The following is a 17,121-nucleotide window of genomic DNA, read 5'->3' on the forward strand; positions in this document are numbered from 1 at the left end:
TCTGTGTGTATACTGTATATATATACTACATGACCAAAAGTATGTGGACACCTGCTCTTCGAACATCTCATTCCAAAATCATGGGCATGAATAGAGTTGGTCCCCCCCCTTTGCTGCTATAATAGCCTCCACTCATCCCAAAGGTGTTCAATGGGGTTGAGGTCTGGGCTTTGTGCGGTCAAGTCAAGTTCTTACACACCGATCTTGACAAACCATTTCTGTATGGACCTGGCTTTGTGCACAGGGTAATTGTCATGTTGAAACAGGAAAGAGCCTTCCTCAAACTGTTGCCACAAAGTTGGAAGCAAATAATCGTCTAGAATGTCATTGTATGCTGTAGCATTAAGATTTCCCTTCACTGGAACTAAGGGGCCTAGCCCGACCTATGAAAAACAGCCCCAGACCATTATTCCTCCACCACCAAACTTTACAGTTGGCACAATGCATTGGGGCATGTAGCGTTCTCCTGGCATCCGAAACCCAGATTCGTCCGTCAGACTGTCAGTTGGTGAAGTGTGATTCAACACTCCAGACAACGCATTTCCACTGCTCCAGAGTCCAATGGCGGTGAGCTTTACCCCACTCCAGCCGACGCTTGGCATTGCACATGGTTACCTTAGGCTTGTGTGCGGCTGCTCGGCCATATAAACCCATTTCATGAAGTTCCCGACGAACAGTTCTTGTGCTGACGTTGCTTCCAGAGGCCTTTTGGAACTCTGTAGTGATGCTGAAATGTGTCTTCCGCATGTAACCCAACCCCTCTGAATCAGGACAGACGATTTGTATGCGCTACGCCCTTAAGCACTCGGCGGTCCTGTTCTGTGAGCTTGTGTGGCCTATCACTTCGCTGCTGAGCATTTGTTGCTCCTAGACATTTCCACTTCACAATAACAGCATCTATAATTGACTGGGGCAGCTTTAGCAGGGCAGAAATTTGACAACCTGGAAAGGTGGCATCCTACGATGGTGCCACATTTAAAGTCACAGAGCTCTTTAGTAAGGCCATTCTACTACCAATGTTTGTCTATGGAGATTTCATGGCTGTGTGCTCGATTTCATACACCTGTCAGCAACGGGTTTGACTGAAATAACCGAATCCACTCATTTGAAGGGATGTCCACATACAGTGCATTCGGGAAGTATTCAGACCCCTTCTCTTTTTTCACATTTTGTTACGTTACAGCCTTATTCTAAAATCAATCTACACACAATACCACATAATGACACAGCGAAAAGTTTATTTTTATTTTTGCAAATGTATATAATAAAACAAGCATAAATACCTTTACATAAGTATTCAGACCCTTTGCTATGAGACTCGAAATTGGCGAAGGTTCCCCTTCCAACAGGACAAGACCCTAAGCACACAGCCAAGACAACGCAGAAGTGGCTTCGGGACCAATCTCTGAATGTCCTTGAGTGGCCCAGCCAGAGCCAGGACTTGAACCCGATCAATCATCTCTGGAGAGACCTGAAAATAGCTGTGCAGCGACCCTCCCCATCCAACTTGACAGAGCTTGAGAGGATCTGCAGAGAAGAATGAGAGAAACTTCCCAAATACAGCTGTGCCAAGCTTGTAGCGTCATACCCAAGAAACTCGAGGCTATAATCGCAGCCAAAGTTGCTTCAACAAAGTACTGAGTAAAGGGTCTGAAAACTTATGTAAATGTGATATTTCCGTTTTTTATTTTTTTTTATTACATTTGCAAAAAAAAATATCTAAAAACAGGTTTTTGATTTGGCATTATAGGGTATTGTGTGTGGATTGATGAGGGGAAAAAAATATTTAATCCATTTTAGAATAAGTCTGTAACGTAACAAAATGTGGAAAAAGTCAAGGGTCTAAGTACTTTCTGAATGCACTGTATACTATTCTTTTCTGGAATTGGGCAATAATACACATTTATTTATTTACAATTCTGTCATTTACAGTGGAGGCATGAGCCTGACCAGCAGTTCCCCAGAGAGTGTCAGACAGCCCATACTCGAGTGAGTTCTGATTGGGTTTTGGTGAGTGATTGAGAGGCTGGGGAGAGTTTGGTCGGTGAGATAAACATTAGAACGGCTAGGGCTTGATTGGAAGTCCTCAGTACTCTGACTGTCACACTGTTTCAGTTTACCTTATGTACACTGTTTTGTTGTGTAGATGTTCTGTAACTGGCTTTGATATCATACAAAGAAACAATAACCACAGGGCTTAGGGCTAATGCCGGTCATGTGATTCAAGGTGCTTTAGTTGAAGATGCATGGTACACAGAAGGCTCATATCTTTGTAATTTATTTCCATTCGTATTTGGTCTTCACTTTGGAACTACAGTTTGCAAAGATGTTATGGGGACATTATAGGGATGTTATGGTGTCATCCAGGTGTCATGCACGAAGGGATGATATTTCTAAGAAGTTGTCAACATACCATCACATAAGTGTGTACAGTTCTTTAACTTCATCTGTCATATTTTCTTTGCAGAAGCCTGAAGGCTGGAGCCACCTGCTCCTCAACTCCAGTCTCTTGTTAAATCAAATCAAAATAATACACAATGAGTAACATTAACTTGGCAATATACACCGGGTACCAGTACTGAGTCGATGTGCAGGGGTACGAGGTAATTGAGGTAAATATGTACATATACTGTAGGTAGGGATAAAGTCACTACGGGATAGAAGGGATAGATAATAAACAGTAACAGCAGCATACAGTACGTGATAAGTCAAAAGAGATTAGTGCAAAAAGGGTCAATGCAGATATTCCAGGTAGCTATTAGTTAACTATTTAACTAACTATTTAGCAGTCTTTTGGCTTGGGGGTAGATGCTGTTCAGGGTCCTGTTGGTTCCAGACTTGGTACATCGGTACTGCTTGCCATACGGTAGCAGAGAGAACAGTCAATGAGTTGGGTGGCTGGAGTAATTTCCGGCCAAAGGTGGTCCATTTAAAAATCATTCCTTCCTCCCTCCCTCGCCCCTTGCCCTGCAAGTGTATACTCATCAGATGTCATGATACGTCATCAGAAGTGTCCACTTAATTTGAGGGCTGAGGGGATAGGGTGTGTCTTTTAAGTGTTTGGACCGCAATCACTGACTAGGGCCAACTCAGGGCTGACGCTGTCATCTTGATTTCAATATGTACAGATATAGGATCTTAATTTGATCACTCTTTGGTTGCTGAGAATTTTTCTGCACCACAGGAAATGCAGATGAGCTTCGTGATTTACATAAATTCACTGAACGCCCACACTAACACACGGTTATATTAACAGTATTTCACTTTTCATGTAGCCTACTTTTGGCCAGCTAAAAGCCTAAGCACTGATCAAGCAACATTATGGTCTCTAAGCGTTCAAATCCTGTTGTAGGATCTTCATTTGATCTATATTGTCACAGCAACATTTTAACATTTAGCCTGTAATGTTGCTTGATTTGTGGTTAGGCTATTAGCTGGCCAAAAGTTGGCTACATGAAAAGGGCAATACTGTTTCATTTGCTCCTTAGCTTTTTTTTTGCACTATAATAAATCAAGTAGTTGTGTTGAAGCCTAATGGCTACGCTCAATTACCCACTGTTTGTGTGCTCCCATCCTATTCATTGGTACAACTTGAATTTTAAGTGGCTTTTAAGTAGAAAAAAAGGTAAAATCCTCCAAAATGTAAATGATGACACCGGCCTACATTAAAAAGCATATTTCCAATCTGTTGGACCATATCGTTTTTAGAGGACAGGTTTCCTTCATGGTCATCAAATTCAACACCCATCCATCTTTTGATTTCAGTCTCATCAGCAAAGTCAGTCACATTTCCTTTCTCTCCTTCCCCAGGTCCTCTCACTAGGTGCAGATGTCCTACCAGAGTACAAGCTCCAGACCCCTCGCATCCATAAATGGACCATCCTGCACTACAGCCCCTTCAAAGCGGTGTGGGACTGGGTCATCCTTCTCCTGGTCATCTACACTGCCATCTTCACCCCCTACTCCGCGGCCTTTCTCCTTAGTGACCAGGAGGGGGCGGCCATGCAGACCTGTGGTTACTCCTGCTCTCCCCTCAACGTGGTGGACCTCATCGTGGACGTCATGTTCATTATTGATATCATCATCAACTTCAGGACGACGTACGTCAACAACAATGACGAGGTGGTCAGCCAGTCACAGCGGATCGCTGTGCACTACTTCAAAGGCTGGTTCCTCATAGACATGGTGGCAGCTATCCCCTTTGACCTGCTCATATACCGCTCTGGAGAAGAGGTGAGGAGATCAGGGTGGAGTGGTCTTATTGTACCTATCCGAATGCTGTTGTGAGCGTCTGTTATAAGAATCTGTGCAAATATTTATTTTTTCTTTCTTAAGTAAAGTGACACGGTGATAATAATTAAACAAGTTTGGTTTTATGGCTATGTGTTCTGCATGTGTGAATGACCTGTGTTTGACCTCTTTCTGACTCATACCGTTTTAGACAACAACCCTGATTGGTCTGTTGAAGACTGCTCGGCTGCTGCGATTGGTGCGCGTAGCTCGGAAGCTGGACCGATACTCTGAATACGGAGCGGCCGTCCTATTCCTCCTCATGTGTACCTTTGCCCTCATAGCTCATTGGCTGGCCTGCATCTGGTACGCCATTGGTAATGTGGAGCGTGCAGGAGCAGCCCGGATTGGCTGGCTGGACTCTCTGGGTGACCAGCTCGGAAAACCCTACAATCAGACTATACCAGGGTCAGGCCCTTCCATAAGGGACAAGTATGTGACAGCGCTCTACTTTACCTTCAGTAGCCTGACCAGCGTGGGCTTTGGAAATGTCTCACCCAACACCAACTCTGAGAAGATCTTCTCCATCTGCGTCATGCTCATCGGCTGTAAGTCACAATTATAAACCGTCAATACACAAATAAGTCTTGCTTAATACACACGCTATGTACACACGCTATGCCTCTATTAACCCATGATTTGAAATTTGACAACACATGAATGGACAATGTGTAATTATGGATTATGTTTGTGGGATCTGTTCAACCTATTGGACAGCCACATCTCGTGCCCACTGCCCAAGGCAATTCTCCCCCAGGGATGTTCATTTTACTGTATCGTATCTAATAATATAAACAGCTGTACATTTTGATTAAATCAAATCAAATGTTATTTGTCACATGCGCTGAATACAACAGGTGTAGACCTTACAGTGAAATGCTTACTAACAAGCCATAACCAACAATGCAGTTAAAAAATAAAATGTAAATAAAACCCTTAAAAAAAAACAAGAACAAGAAATAAAAGTAACAAATAATTCACGAGCAGTAGTAAAATAACAATAGCGAGGCTATATACAGGGAGTACCGGTATATACCTACATGTACAGTATGTACATGTAGGTAGAGTTATTAAAGTGACTATGCATAGATAATAACAGAGAGTAGAAGCAGTGTAAAATGAGGGGGGGGGTCAATGCAAATAGTTTGGGTAGCCATTTGATTAGATGTCCGGTACCGCTTGCCATGTGGTAGCAAAGAGAACAGTCTATGACTAGGGTGGCTGGAATCTTTGACAATTTTTAGGGCCTTCCTCTGACTCCACCTGGTGTAGAGGTCCTGGATGGCAGGAAGCTTGGCCCCAGTGATGTACTGGGCCGTACGCACTACCCTCTGTAGTGCCTTGCGGTCGGAGGCCGAGCAGTTGCCATACCAGGCAGTGATGCAACCAGTCAGGATGCTCTCGATGGTGCAGCTGTAGAACCTTTTGAGGATCTGTGGACCCATGCCAAATCTTTTCAGTCTCCTGAGGGGGAATAGGTTTTGTCGTGCCCTCTTCACGACTGTCTTGGTGTGCTTGGACCATGTTAGTTTGTTGGTGATGTGGACACCAAGGAACTTGAAGCTCTCAACTTGCTCCACTACAGCCCCGTACATGTACAAAATCATCATGTTTTCCTAGGATTGGAATGTTACATGTTTCTTTTTTGGAAATATGCCAAGACCTCTATCTCTGTTCTCTCTGTCTATCAACAGCTCTGATGTATGCTAGCATCTTTGGTAACGTGTCAGCCATCATCCAGCGGCTCTACTCCGGCACGGCTCGCTACCACACCCAGATGCTGCGGGTTCGGGAATTCATCCGGTTCCACCAGATCCCCAACCCACTGAGGCAGCGGCTGGAGGAGTACTTCCAACATGCCTGGTCCTACACTAACGGCATTGATATGAATGCTGTGAGTCATACACACACACACACACACACACACACACACACACACACACACACACACACACACTTGTTCTGGTCATTTAAGTGTGGCGAAATGGACACAAAGTAGTACTTGTAAAAAGGCAACACACAGTGGTCGACACAAAAGACAAACCAACTGATGTCTGTCCACTCCTCTATGTTGTCCAGGTGCTGAAGGGCTTCCCAGAGTGCTTGCAGGCTGATATCTGCCTGCACCTCAACCGCACCCTGCTGGAGAACTGTAAGGCCTTCAAGGGCTCCACTAAGGGCTGCCTGCGGGCCCTGGCCATGAGGTTTAAGACCACCCACGCACCGCCAAGCGACACCCTGGTTCACGCCGGTGACATCATCTCAGCCCTTTACTTCATCTCCCGTGGCTCCATAGAGATCCTGAGAGGGGATGTGGTGGTGGCCATCCTGGGTAGGATATCATCTAAACTGCATTTCCATATGGCACAATAAAGATTTACTTGATTTGAATTGACTTGACTTGGTAATATCAGCCCTATCCTAAAGCAGTGGCTTTTAACCTGTATATTGTTGCAGAGGCTTTCAACCCAGTCTCTCTCATCTCCTCCACTCCTTGATATGCCTCATAGCCTTCCACAATGTTTAGCGTAACATCCTCATCTAGTGGTTACTATGGGTTAGTCACAAGAATATGAGCCATCACATCCATTTGGAAACCTTGTAAATCACTATAAATGAATAGAAAGAAAAAGTGAATTACTTATTAACTAATAACACATTGTCTCTGAATATCCACAATATCTGAAGCATATCATATATCCATTTGGATCATATTTGAAATAGATATGGTATCATCTACTGTAGCTACATCCAGTAAACAATCTCTAATTTCCTTCCTGCAGGTAAGAATGACATCTTCGGTGAGCCCATTAACATGTATGCCCGTCCAGGGAAGTCCAATGCAGACGTGAGGGCTCTGACCTACTGTGACCTCCATAAGATCCACAGGGAGGACATGCTGGAGGTGCTGGACATGTATCCCGAGTTCTCTGACTACTTCTGGGGGAACCTGGAGATCACATTCAACCTCCGGGATGTGAGTGGGATTTTTTGTTAAAGAATTCGGTCACTAATTCCTTGCTAGAAAGTGAGATTCAGAGGAATATGCTGTCTCTTATCTTTATATTTGATTGTTGGAATTGAAATGTTTTGACTAAAGAAATCACTCTATTTCTTCTCACTGTTTTTCAGACTGCCACAGTTGCTGGCTCAATGAGCAGTAAGGACTCTGACCATGGTGGAGTCAACCATCGCATTCCCAGACATAAACTGTCTCTCAGCTTGGACAGAGGTGTGGTACCCTGTTAGTCAAGTACTCTGACTAGCACACAGCTAGATCAGATTGTTTTGTGTAATTCAGTTTGATTTGGTTAAACCCATTCAATTTGCATTAATCACACTTGCTTCAATTTAGACTGTTCTAAGTTTGTTCTATCCACACTGAGTACACAAACAATAAGAACACCTGCTCTTTACATGACATAGACTGACCAAGTGAAATCTATGATCCCTTATTGATGTCACTTGTTAAATCCACTTCAATCAGTGTAGATGAAGGGGTGGAGACAGGTTAAAGAAGGATTTTTAAGCCTTGAGACAATTGAGAGATGGATTGTGTAGGTGTGCCATTCAGAGGGTGAATGGGCAAGACAAAAGATTTAAGTGCCCTTGAACAGGGTATGGTAGTAGATGCCAGGTGCACCGGTTTGTGTCAAGAACTGCAATGCTGTTGGGTTTTTCACGCTCAACAGTTTCTTGTGTGTATCAAGAATGGAGTCAACATGGGCCAGTATCCCTTTGGAACGCTTTCGACACCTTGTGGAGTCCATGCCCCGACGAATTGAGGCTGTTCTGAGGGCAAAAGGGGGTGCAACTCAATATTAGGAAGGTGTTCCTAGTGTTTGGTATACTCAGTGATTAGTTGCCTCCCAAGATGCACGCTATTCCCTATGCACTACCCTATAGGCCCTAGTCAGAAGTAGTGCACTAAATGGGGAATAGGATACCATTTGGGACAAACTTTCTGCGTTCTCTGCCTTGCCTCACAGATGCAGGGGAGACCAATCCATCCCAGAGACCTGTCCGCAGGGCCAGAGGCCAGAGCTCCAGAGACCAGGGAGATGGGCAGAACACAGAGTTTGAGGGGCTGAGGAACTCAGTTTATTCTCCTTCCCACTCCAGCGGAGATGAGGAGTCAGTGTTAACCAGCCCTGTACAACCAACTTCACTAATGGGGATGCCCTATAGTGAAACCACCATCCTCAACATCAGCAGTGCATCAGAAGATGAGATGAACCAGAAAACTGGCAACACCTGCAACGCTATCTCAGGTAGACAATCAAATCAAATCAAATGTATTTATATAGCCCTTCGTACATCAGCTGATATCTCAAAGTGATGTACAGAAACCCAGCCTAAACATACAATCCATTCATGAGCACTACTTTTATACAGAACTTTTGCCTTTGTGTTATATCTCAGTGGTGTTATTTTTCTCCATTGATTCACCAATATAATAGCCACACATGCTGCTATTCATGTCAGTACAGTATACTGTATTCGTCTGATGTAGATATTGGATGAGCTGGACTAGCTGTCAGTCTAACCTCCACTCTCTATCAGGGGCTATCTCAGGTGTCTCCAACATCTTCAGTTTCTGGGGGGAGAGCCGCGAGCAGCAGCAGTATCAGGAGGTACCCTGCCACAGCCTGCCCTCCCCTCCCCCTCATCCTCCCACTCGCAACGTTGCCCTGAGCAGCAACAACCGACGGCAGCGCAGCGAGCTAGAGAACAGGCTGGACTTGCTGCAGAGACAGCTCTACAGGTCTGCTAATTCCATATTTAGTGCACTACTTTTGACCAGGGCCCAGGGTATAGGGTGCCATTTGGGACGCAGTCGATGACATACCAAACCTTTGCTGTTGGGAGGCTGTCTCCCTTTAACTGAGCGATAATAAGATGACACAAATACTGTTTACAATAACTATTTACAATAGTGACATTGGGTACTTTAAGGATGGAAGGCTTGAGGTTTAAATGTGGTTGTAGCTGTGGTTGTAGCTGTGGTTGTAGCTGTGGTTGTAGCTGTGGTTGTAGCTGTGGTTGTATCTGTGGTTGAAGATGTGGTTGTAGATTCTGACTACTCTACTGGGATCCCTCAGATTGGAGTCACGGATGTCAACAGACATCGGGGCCATCATGCAGCTGCTCCAGAGACAGATGGTGCTGGTGCCCCCGGCCTACAGCACAGTGTCCTCCTACCCTGAACCGTCTGTCACCCCCACCCTCACCCCTAGGCCTGCAGAAAGGCTGGTGCAGCCTGCCTCACCACTGGACTCAGAGACCCTAGCCTCCTTCTCGCAGGTACTGTATACCACAATTTGCAACTGAGCACAATGATGTGGGACCATCAAAGCATTTTGGCTGATGAAAGACATCTTCCAAGTGATTGTTTTTAGATTGAACCTGGTTATCAATTTAGTGCAGTTGATTTACTGACATACTGACATTCTTTGTCGATATTAAGGTCACGCAGTTGCGGTTGTGTCATCAGTGTGATAGCAGCACATTGGTTTGAGAGCGTTTGTTTTTGTGCAAAAACATTGGGTTAAAGACATCATTAACATTAGGATGTTGGGTGGAAATCCGCTAAGCCCACCAGGTGGTCTGGTCTAACCCCCTCTGGATGTAGGTCATCAGCTGGTTGGGACTATCATCACTAGTCTGGATCCATAGCAAACAACTGATCAGTCTGTCTTATCTAGCTTACTGTATATCAACCAATTATCCCACTTGTATGTTTCCATGTTCACTCTGAGAGGGTATTCTGTAGTTGTGTACTGTAGATCATCTTATGATTCTTCTCACCTCTCACTCTTGTTCTTTACCTCAGTTCTTGGTCGACACAGACTTTGACGACAGCCCTTCCAAGTCCTGTGAGTCTCTGCACAGTATGGAGCCAACCCCAGTCCTGAACACTCTCCCCCAGACTCAGCCTCTTCGCATTAGCATCCACCCAGAGCATCAACCCCTGGGCTTGACCAGCCATCCAGATACTGTGCCCTTAAGCCTGGTCAAACATGGGAGCTTCTCAGCGTCAGTGCCGGGGTCAGGGACAGGATTGGCCCAGTCAGAGCCCTCGGATGGCCGGCGGCGGCTCTCCCTGCCTGGGAAACACACAGCTCTGGACCTGGAGAGCCCCTGGACAACTGCACACAGATACAGCTCTGACCCTGGGAGTTAGGGGCCATCCATGGCACTGTATGTGTAACACTAACAGTCTCACTGTTTATGGACATGGAGTCAGAAGAGGATGTAGTCAAACAGAAACATATCCAAACTGCTTCCCTCTCTGCTCCTGAAATACAATATCCTGGGCTTCGGATAAGAAGAGTTTTTGGTTATTATGGTCCTCAAAGCATTACTTTTCACAGATGTATACTACCATTTGCAGTATTGTATATGGAAACATATTTGTTGTTGTTAGTCAATATCTGTCTCTATATGTCCTTGTTGTCTCAAGTCCTTGAATTTCTGAAAGATATTAGCCTGCAATATGCAAACTGTACAATTTTTCTGTTCTCTTATCATGGTGTAAATTATATGGTTTCTTCTCTCCTTTGTCCTTGAGTTAGCCTAGATGTTAAATGAGATGGCGGGCGCGCTGAATGATGACATAATATCCAATCCCAGGCCAGCAGAGGATTACAGAATGATGATATAGTCTACTGAATGAAGTATCTATCAGAACACATTAATATTCCATGATGCAGGCTGGCCAACTGGGACCATTCACCTCCCTTCTCTCTCTGACTGCAGAAGACAGACTACTCAGTTACTGTAACAAGCAAAGCCAAGTGTAATGCCACTGCTAAAATGCCACTGTTTACACATTTAAGGGCAGGACCTGCATGTGTTACAACCTAAACTAAAATATTCTGTCACTTCTTTTATAAAATATTTAGATTGAATGATTTATTGAAAATGCATTTGTATATATTTAAAGAATCTATCGTTATGGTTTATTGATTCATTGTCAGTCTAAGTAGTACCCTTACTTATCCTATTGTTATAGTTGTGTTACTGTCCAGTTCTGGGAAATAGATTACTGCAGGGAAAGTAGCTTGTAATGTAGGGATATAATGTAAATATCACATACAGTTATTGCTGGTTGCAGGTTTTGGCCAGGGTACAGTATTTATTGTATCAATTGAATAGAGTTACTGTGTAGTTTGATTTAACTTTGATAATGAACATTTGAATGCTACTCTTGAATAAAAAGATTAACAAGAAATGTATTGTTTTGTGTATGGGTCATACCTTGAAGCTATTCAAACAAATGGCCAATTAAACAGGCCAATGCACATGTTTTATCACATGTTTATTCATATGGGTTTTACTAAACATGAACAATATGACTTTCTGTGGAAAGATATTAAATACGAATTCATGACTATGTGTATACGCTTCAGACAAAAGCCCTACACTGATCTGGAAATAAGGCCTATGCAAATCTACAGTAACTCATAAAATGGCCGGTCACTATCACGTCCTGAGATACCCTTTTGAAATTACAGAGGTCATATATATATATATATATATATATATACAGCGCATTCGGAAAGTATTCAGACCCCTTTACTTTTTCCATATTTTGTTACGTTTCAGCCTTATTCTAAAATGGATTAAATATTTTTTTAAATCCTGATCAATCTACAAACAATACCCCATAATGACAAAGCAAAAACAGGTTTTTATACATTTTTGCAAATGTATTCAAAATAAAAACAGAAATACCTTATTTACATAAGTATTCAGACCCCTTTGAGGTCAAAGGAATTGTCCATAGAGCTCCGAGACAGGATTATGTCAAGGCACAAATCTGCGGAGCATTGAAGGTCCCCAAGAACACAGTTGCCTCCATCATTCTTAAGTGGAAGAAGTTTGGAACCACCAAGACCCTTCCTAGAGCTGGCCGCCCGGCCAAACTGAGCAATCGGGGGAGAATGGCCTTGGTCAGGGAGGTGACCAAGAACCTGATGGTCACTCTGATAGAGATCCAGAGTTTCTCTGTGGAGATGGGAGAACCTTCCAGAAGGACAACCATATCTTCAGTTCTCCACCAATCAGGCCTTTATGGTAGAGTTGCCAGACAGAAGCCACTCCTCAGTAAAGGGCACAGGACATCCAGCTTGGAGTTTTCCAAAATGCATCTAAAGGACTCTCAGAACATGAGAAACAAGATTCTCTGCTCTGATGAAACCAAGATTGAACTCTTGGGCCTGAATGCCATGCGTCACATCTGGAGGAAACCTGGCACCATCCCTACAGTGAAGCAGGGTGCTGGCAGCATCATGCTGTGGGGATGCTTTTCAGCGGCAGGGACTGGGAGACTAGTCAGGGTTGAGGGAAAGATGAACGGAGCAAAGTACAGAGAGATCCTTGATGAAAACCTGCTCCAGAGCGCTCAGGACATCAGACTGGGGCAAAGGTTCACCTTCCAACAGAACAAAGCAGTCAAGATAACGCAGGAGTGGCTTCGGGACAAGTCTCTGAATGTCATGTCTCTGACCCGATCGAACACCTCTGGAAAGACCTGAAAATAGCTGTGCAAGGACGCTCCACATCCAACCTGACAGAGCTTGAGAGGATCTGCAGAAAAGAATGGGAGAAACTCCCCAAATACAGGTGTGCCAAGCTTGTAGCGTCATACCAAAGAAGACTCGAGGCTGTAATCGCTGCCAAAGGTGCTTCAACAAAGTATTGAGTAAAGGGTCTGAATACTTATGTAAATGTAATATTTCTGTTTTTAATTTTTAATACATTTGCTAACATATCTTAAAACCTGTTTTTGCTTCGTCATTATGGGGTATTCTATTTTAGAATAAGGCTGTAATATAATAAAATGTGGAAAAAGTCAAGGGATCTGAATACTTTCTGAATGTACTGTATACCATGTGTATCCCATGCATACTGTATGACTAATAAAACTTGAAACTTGAGTCTCCTCTTCTCATATGTTTGTTTACTCACTTCACAACTGAGTAACAAGTAGATAGGTTTTCAGTATCTGGTGGCCTCTCCTCTATGGCAAACTGAAAATGAACTTCTTCAGTTCAGACTGCATCTTGCTATACGTCTCCAGCATCCTACCCCAGAACACTTGAGGCTGTAATCGCTGCCAAAGGTGCTTCAACAAAGTACTGAGTAAAGGTTCTGATCACTTATGTAAATGTGATATTTAAGTTTTTTATTTTTAATACATTTGTGAAAAATGTTAAAATCCTGGTTTTGCTTTGTCATAAAGATTGATGAGGGGAAAAAACTATTTAATCAATTTTAGAATAAGGCTGTAATGTAACAAGTCAAGGGGTCTGTTTGATACCGTTCCATTCATTCTGTTCAGCCATTACAATGATCCTTTTCTCCTATATCTATACTCACCAGCCTCCTCTGATGAAGCGATTTAAAGACATAGCAATATTACAGTGCATTTGGTCTTTCATGCTCAAGTGTCGCCACTCTACAATGACTTATTTTATTTAAGAATGATGGAGGCCACTGTGTTCTTGGGGACCTTTAATGCTGCAGAAATGTTTTGGTACCCTTCCCCAGATCTGTGCCTCGACACAATCCTGTCTCGGAGCTCTACAGACAATTCCTTCGACCTCATTGGTTTTTGCTCTGACATGCACTGTCAACTGTGGGACCTTATGTAGACACGTGTGTACTTTTCCAAAACATGTCCAATCAATTGAATTTACTGCAGGTGGACTCCAATCAGGTAACTGATGCAAGCAGTAGAATCAGATTTAAAAACAGGTAAAAATACACCTTATAGAACAACGGGGACTGTGAAGAGACACACACAAAGGTACAGACACATGCATGCGCACACATTGTGATATTGTTGTATGTTGATATTGAATATTTTGAGTTGTGGATATATGGTGGTGTAGGGATGTTATATGATGTACTATTTTATCTTTAGCTCATTCAGTGCAAACGTAGTTCACTGTTTTATATTTAGTTGTATATGTAATGTGGGTGCTTTGGTGTGTTTGGACCCCAGGAAGCGTAGCTGCTGCCTTGGCAGCAGCTAATGGGGATCCCTAATAAATACAAATAAAGACAAATACAATCAAGTCGTAGAAACATCTCAAGGATGATCAATGGAAACAGGATGCACCTGAGCTCACTTTCGAGTCTAATAGCGAAGGGTCAGAATAATTACTTATATAAGGTATTTAATTTTTTTTAAATAAATTTGCTAAAATTTCTAACAACCTGTTTTCACTTTTTCATTATATGGTATTGTGTGTAGATTGGTGAGGAATATTTTTTATTTAATCAATTTTACAATAAGGCTGTAACGTAACAAACTGTGGAAAAAGTCAAGGGGTCGGAATACTTTCTGAAGGAACTGTATATCATGCATAGTCCATGATGGATGGACAAGACCAAAGTCAGAGGGGAACAGGTGTAGGCCTATATATAAACAGCAACAGCATAACTATAGATGAAAGGCACTTTAGATTTGGCTGGTCCAACAATGGCCAGGGATTATATTCCAAATCAAATGAGACCAGTAACCTCTTATTCTTATAGGAAGCACTGCATTACAGCACAGCAAGTGAATCTGTTTGGATGGCAGCAGTGGGATGGGATCGGAGGTCTCTTCTTGGGTCATGGTCTTCAATGTTTTAAAGCCTGGCTGGTCTGACTTTGTTTACCTCATTAACCGAGAGAGACAGGTTTTTCTTTGTGTCACTGAGGTCAGGGCAACATGCCCAACGATAAAGCAACACAGCTGCAGACCATTAATCCGGGAGAGTAGGCTAATGTTACACATGAGCCTGTAACACTAATTAGATTTCATAATAATGAGCTGAGAGAGACAGGCTATGTTTCCATTGTGATGACAAACAGAGAGACTACGGAATGTTGGCTATCCTTGCATATATTTGAGTAAGACTAGCGGCAAAATACGCAACTGCCATTGAGAGCTGCCTCCATATTGCCATTCAGTAGGTTACGTATCGTGCCCATACAGTGTAAACATAACTGTTATGAACTGTTAACGATGATTGGTCAAATTTCGTCACTTGGGTGGAGGGATGGAGACGATTGTTCATTCTGCACAATCACAACAGCTGTCCTTCAACAGATGTGGGCGGCATCTATGCAGGACCGGTGCGCGGCGCCGAATCCTGAGCGTGGATGCAATCATGTGCACCGCTGACAATCTCTGCGTCAAACATAGAGAATCAAACGAAACACGGCAGCATTTCTCGACTGTGATAGGCTGAGTGGGGCGAAGGAGGTGGGCTGTTTTCCTGCGGTCAGTGAGTGAAGCGCACTGTATGAGAAGGTGGAACAGACTTCAACCAACGACATCCACGACAACCATTGAGAACTGATCAAAAAGAGACAACATAGGGTGAGTAAAATTATGAATAATGACAATTGACGGAAATACTACAGGTCTGGTGATTGTCTGGGTTGCAATATTTGCGTGTTTTGCTAGATTGTTCCATGCCCCAGAGATGTAGTAATTATTGATGAATGGTTACACGTTTATTACGTAGCAAGAAGCGTACAATATGCACAATATACACAGTTCCAGTTTGGTTGACTGATGCTAATGCGCCCTATTCATTGTTGATACAATATCACGTTATGTACACAAATGAATGTTTACCTGTCCACAGTGGGCGTCTTTGATTCACTCCCACCACGACCAATGCAGAACATTCTCTTTGTTGTGGTGCCGCAGTTGAGTTAAGGCCAAAGGATGCTGATTGTAGACAGGTGTCCAACGCATCGCATATAGGTCCACGCCAACAGAGCTGACATTGATCGTCGTTGCGTAAATGTGATATTATGCAGCTTCGACAATATAATTCATCAAGATAACAATAATAGATGCTTAAAGAGTGCACTGCCAGAAGGCTCATCCCTGCGGAAACGACGAATACCACACAATGTCTCCTCTCCATGCTGTATCTGTGCTGTGGATTAGGACACATTGTTCTCTGTCAATGTGTATTGTGTAGCGCCCCTCTCTCTTGACTGCAGCCGTACCATGCATGTAGGTAGGCCTGTTGTGTGTTGTGCAATCATGGTTCTGTATGCATGTGAACTATGCCCTCTGTACTGTCCTGCAGTCGTCTTAGACCATGCACTTTGCTTTGTTTAGATTTGTATTCTCAGGTGTATTGCTCCTTGTCACACAACACCGATTATGTAGTCAGACAGACAGACAAAGACACACTATAGATAAATGGACCGGGTAGACAGACAACAGACATGATCACCAATGACTGTTTATGGCACAGACAGACAAGTAGACAGGCATGCTTGGATTAGTAGAGATGGCCTAACGCATGCCATGAAATGTATCTCTCTCAGTCCTCTGGAATGATGGGATTAAAGTGCAATCCTCAACAGATTATGAGAGACAGAGCGAGATGGACTGGGACAGCACAGCACAGCAGCGTGTCTGTCCATCAAGGTTCACAAAGCAAAGCAGAGGCCGATCCCAAAGACTTGCCGGACAGTCATACCATACAGATTGCAATGGTACTATGAGTAGAGGTGTGTGGTACAGTGAAAAGCACTCCAGTGATGTATTGAAGTCTGCTTTGCTTTGCTTTGTACGAAATACCAATATAGAACCAAACTTTCAGTCTCAAATGTCTGCATGGGTCCAGTGATCTAACAGCCTCTGCAGGAGTATGAGATTCCATGATCTCATTGTGGAGTAGAGATGCCTGAACATGAAAGACAACATCTCTAAGGCTGTGTTTACACAGGCAGCCCAATTCTGATGTTTTTCACTGATTTTGACCAATCGCATCAGATCTTTTCACATCAGATATTTTTCAGAGC

The 17,121-nt window shown here is 43.4% G+C and overlaps 2 protein-coding genes across 3 annotated transcripts in view; both read left to right on the forward strand.

Annotated features, from left to right (window-relative positions):
* The window catches only part of LOC106599276 (potassium voltage-gated channel subfamily H member 2), a 26,934-nt gene extending 15,406 nt beyond the window's left edge, over window positions 1-11,528 (forward strand). For both annotated transcript variants that reach the window (XM_045714693.1, XM_045714694.1), the window contains 10 exons: window positions 3,811-4,233; window positions 4,442-4,838; window positions 5,985-6,184; window positions 6,370-6,622; window positions 7,074-7,267; window positions 7,423-7,522; window positions 8,280-8,561; window positions 8,854-9,055; window positions 9,393-9,594; window positions 10,124-11,528. In XM_045714693.1, the coding sequence (XP_045570649.1) occupies window positions 3,811-4,233; window positions 4,442-4,838; window positions 5,985-6,184; window positions 6,370-6,622; window positions 7,074-7,267; window positions 7,423-7,522; window positions 8,280-8,561; window positions 8,854-9,055; window positions 9,393-9,594; window positions 10,124-10,474 (2,604 nt within the window). In that variant the 3' untranslated portion in view covers window positions 10,475-11,528. The remainder of the gene's footprint in view (window positions 1-3,810; window positions 4,234-4,441; window positions 4,839-5,984; window positions 6,185-6,369; window positions 6,623-7,073; window positions 7,268-7,422; window positions 7,523-8,279; window positions 8,562-8,853; window positions 9,056-9,392; window positions 9,595-10,123) is intronic.
* A 3,845-nt stretch (window positions 11,529-15,373) lies between these two features.
* Window positions 15,374-17,121, forward strand: part of LOC106599272 (microtubule-associated protein 4) — a 47,043-nt gene continuing 45,295 nt past the window's right edge. The window contains exon 1 of the mRNA XM_014190417.2: window positions 15,374-15,670. The gene's annotated coding sequence lies outside the window, so the exon portion shown is untranslated. The remainder of the gene's footprint in view (window positions 15,671-17,121) is intronic.

The sequence above is a fragment of the Salmo salar genome, chromosome ssa03 (genome assembly GCF_905237065.1).
Source record: "Salmo salar chromosome ssa03, Ssal_v3.1, whole genome shotgun sequence".
NCBI lineage: Eukaryota > Metazoa > Chordata > Actinopteri > Salmoniformes > Salmonidae > Salmo > Salmo salar.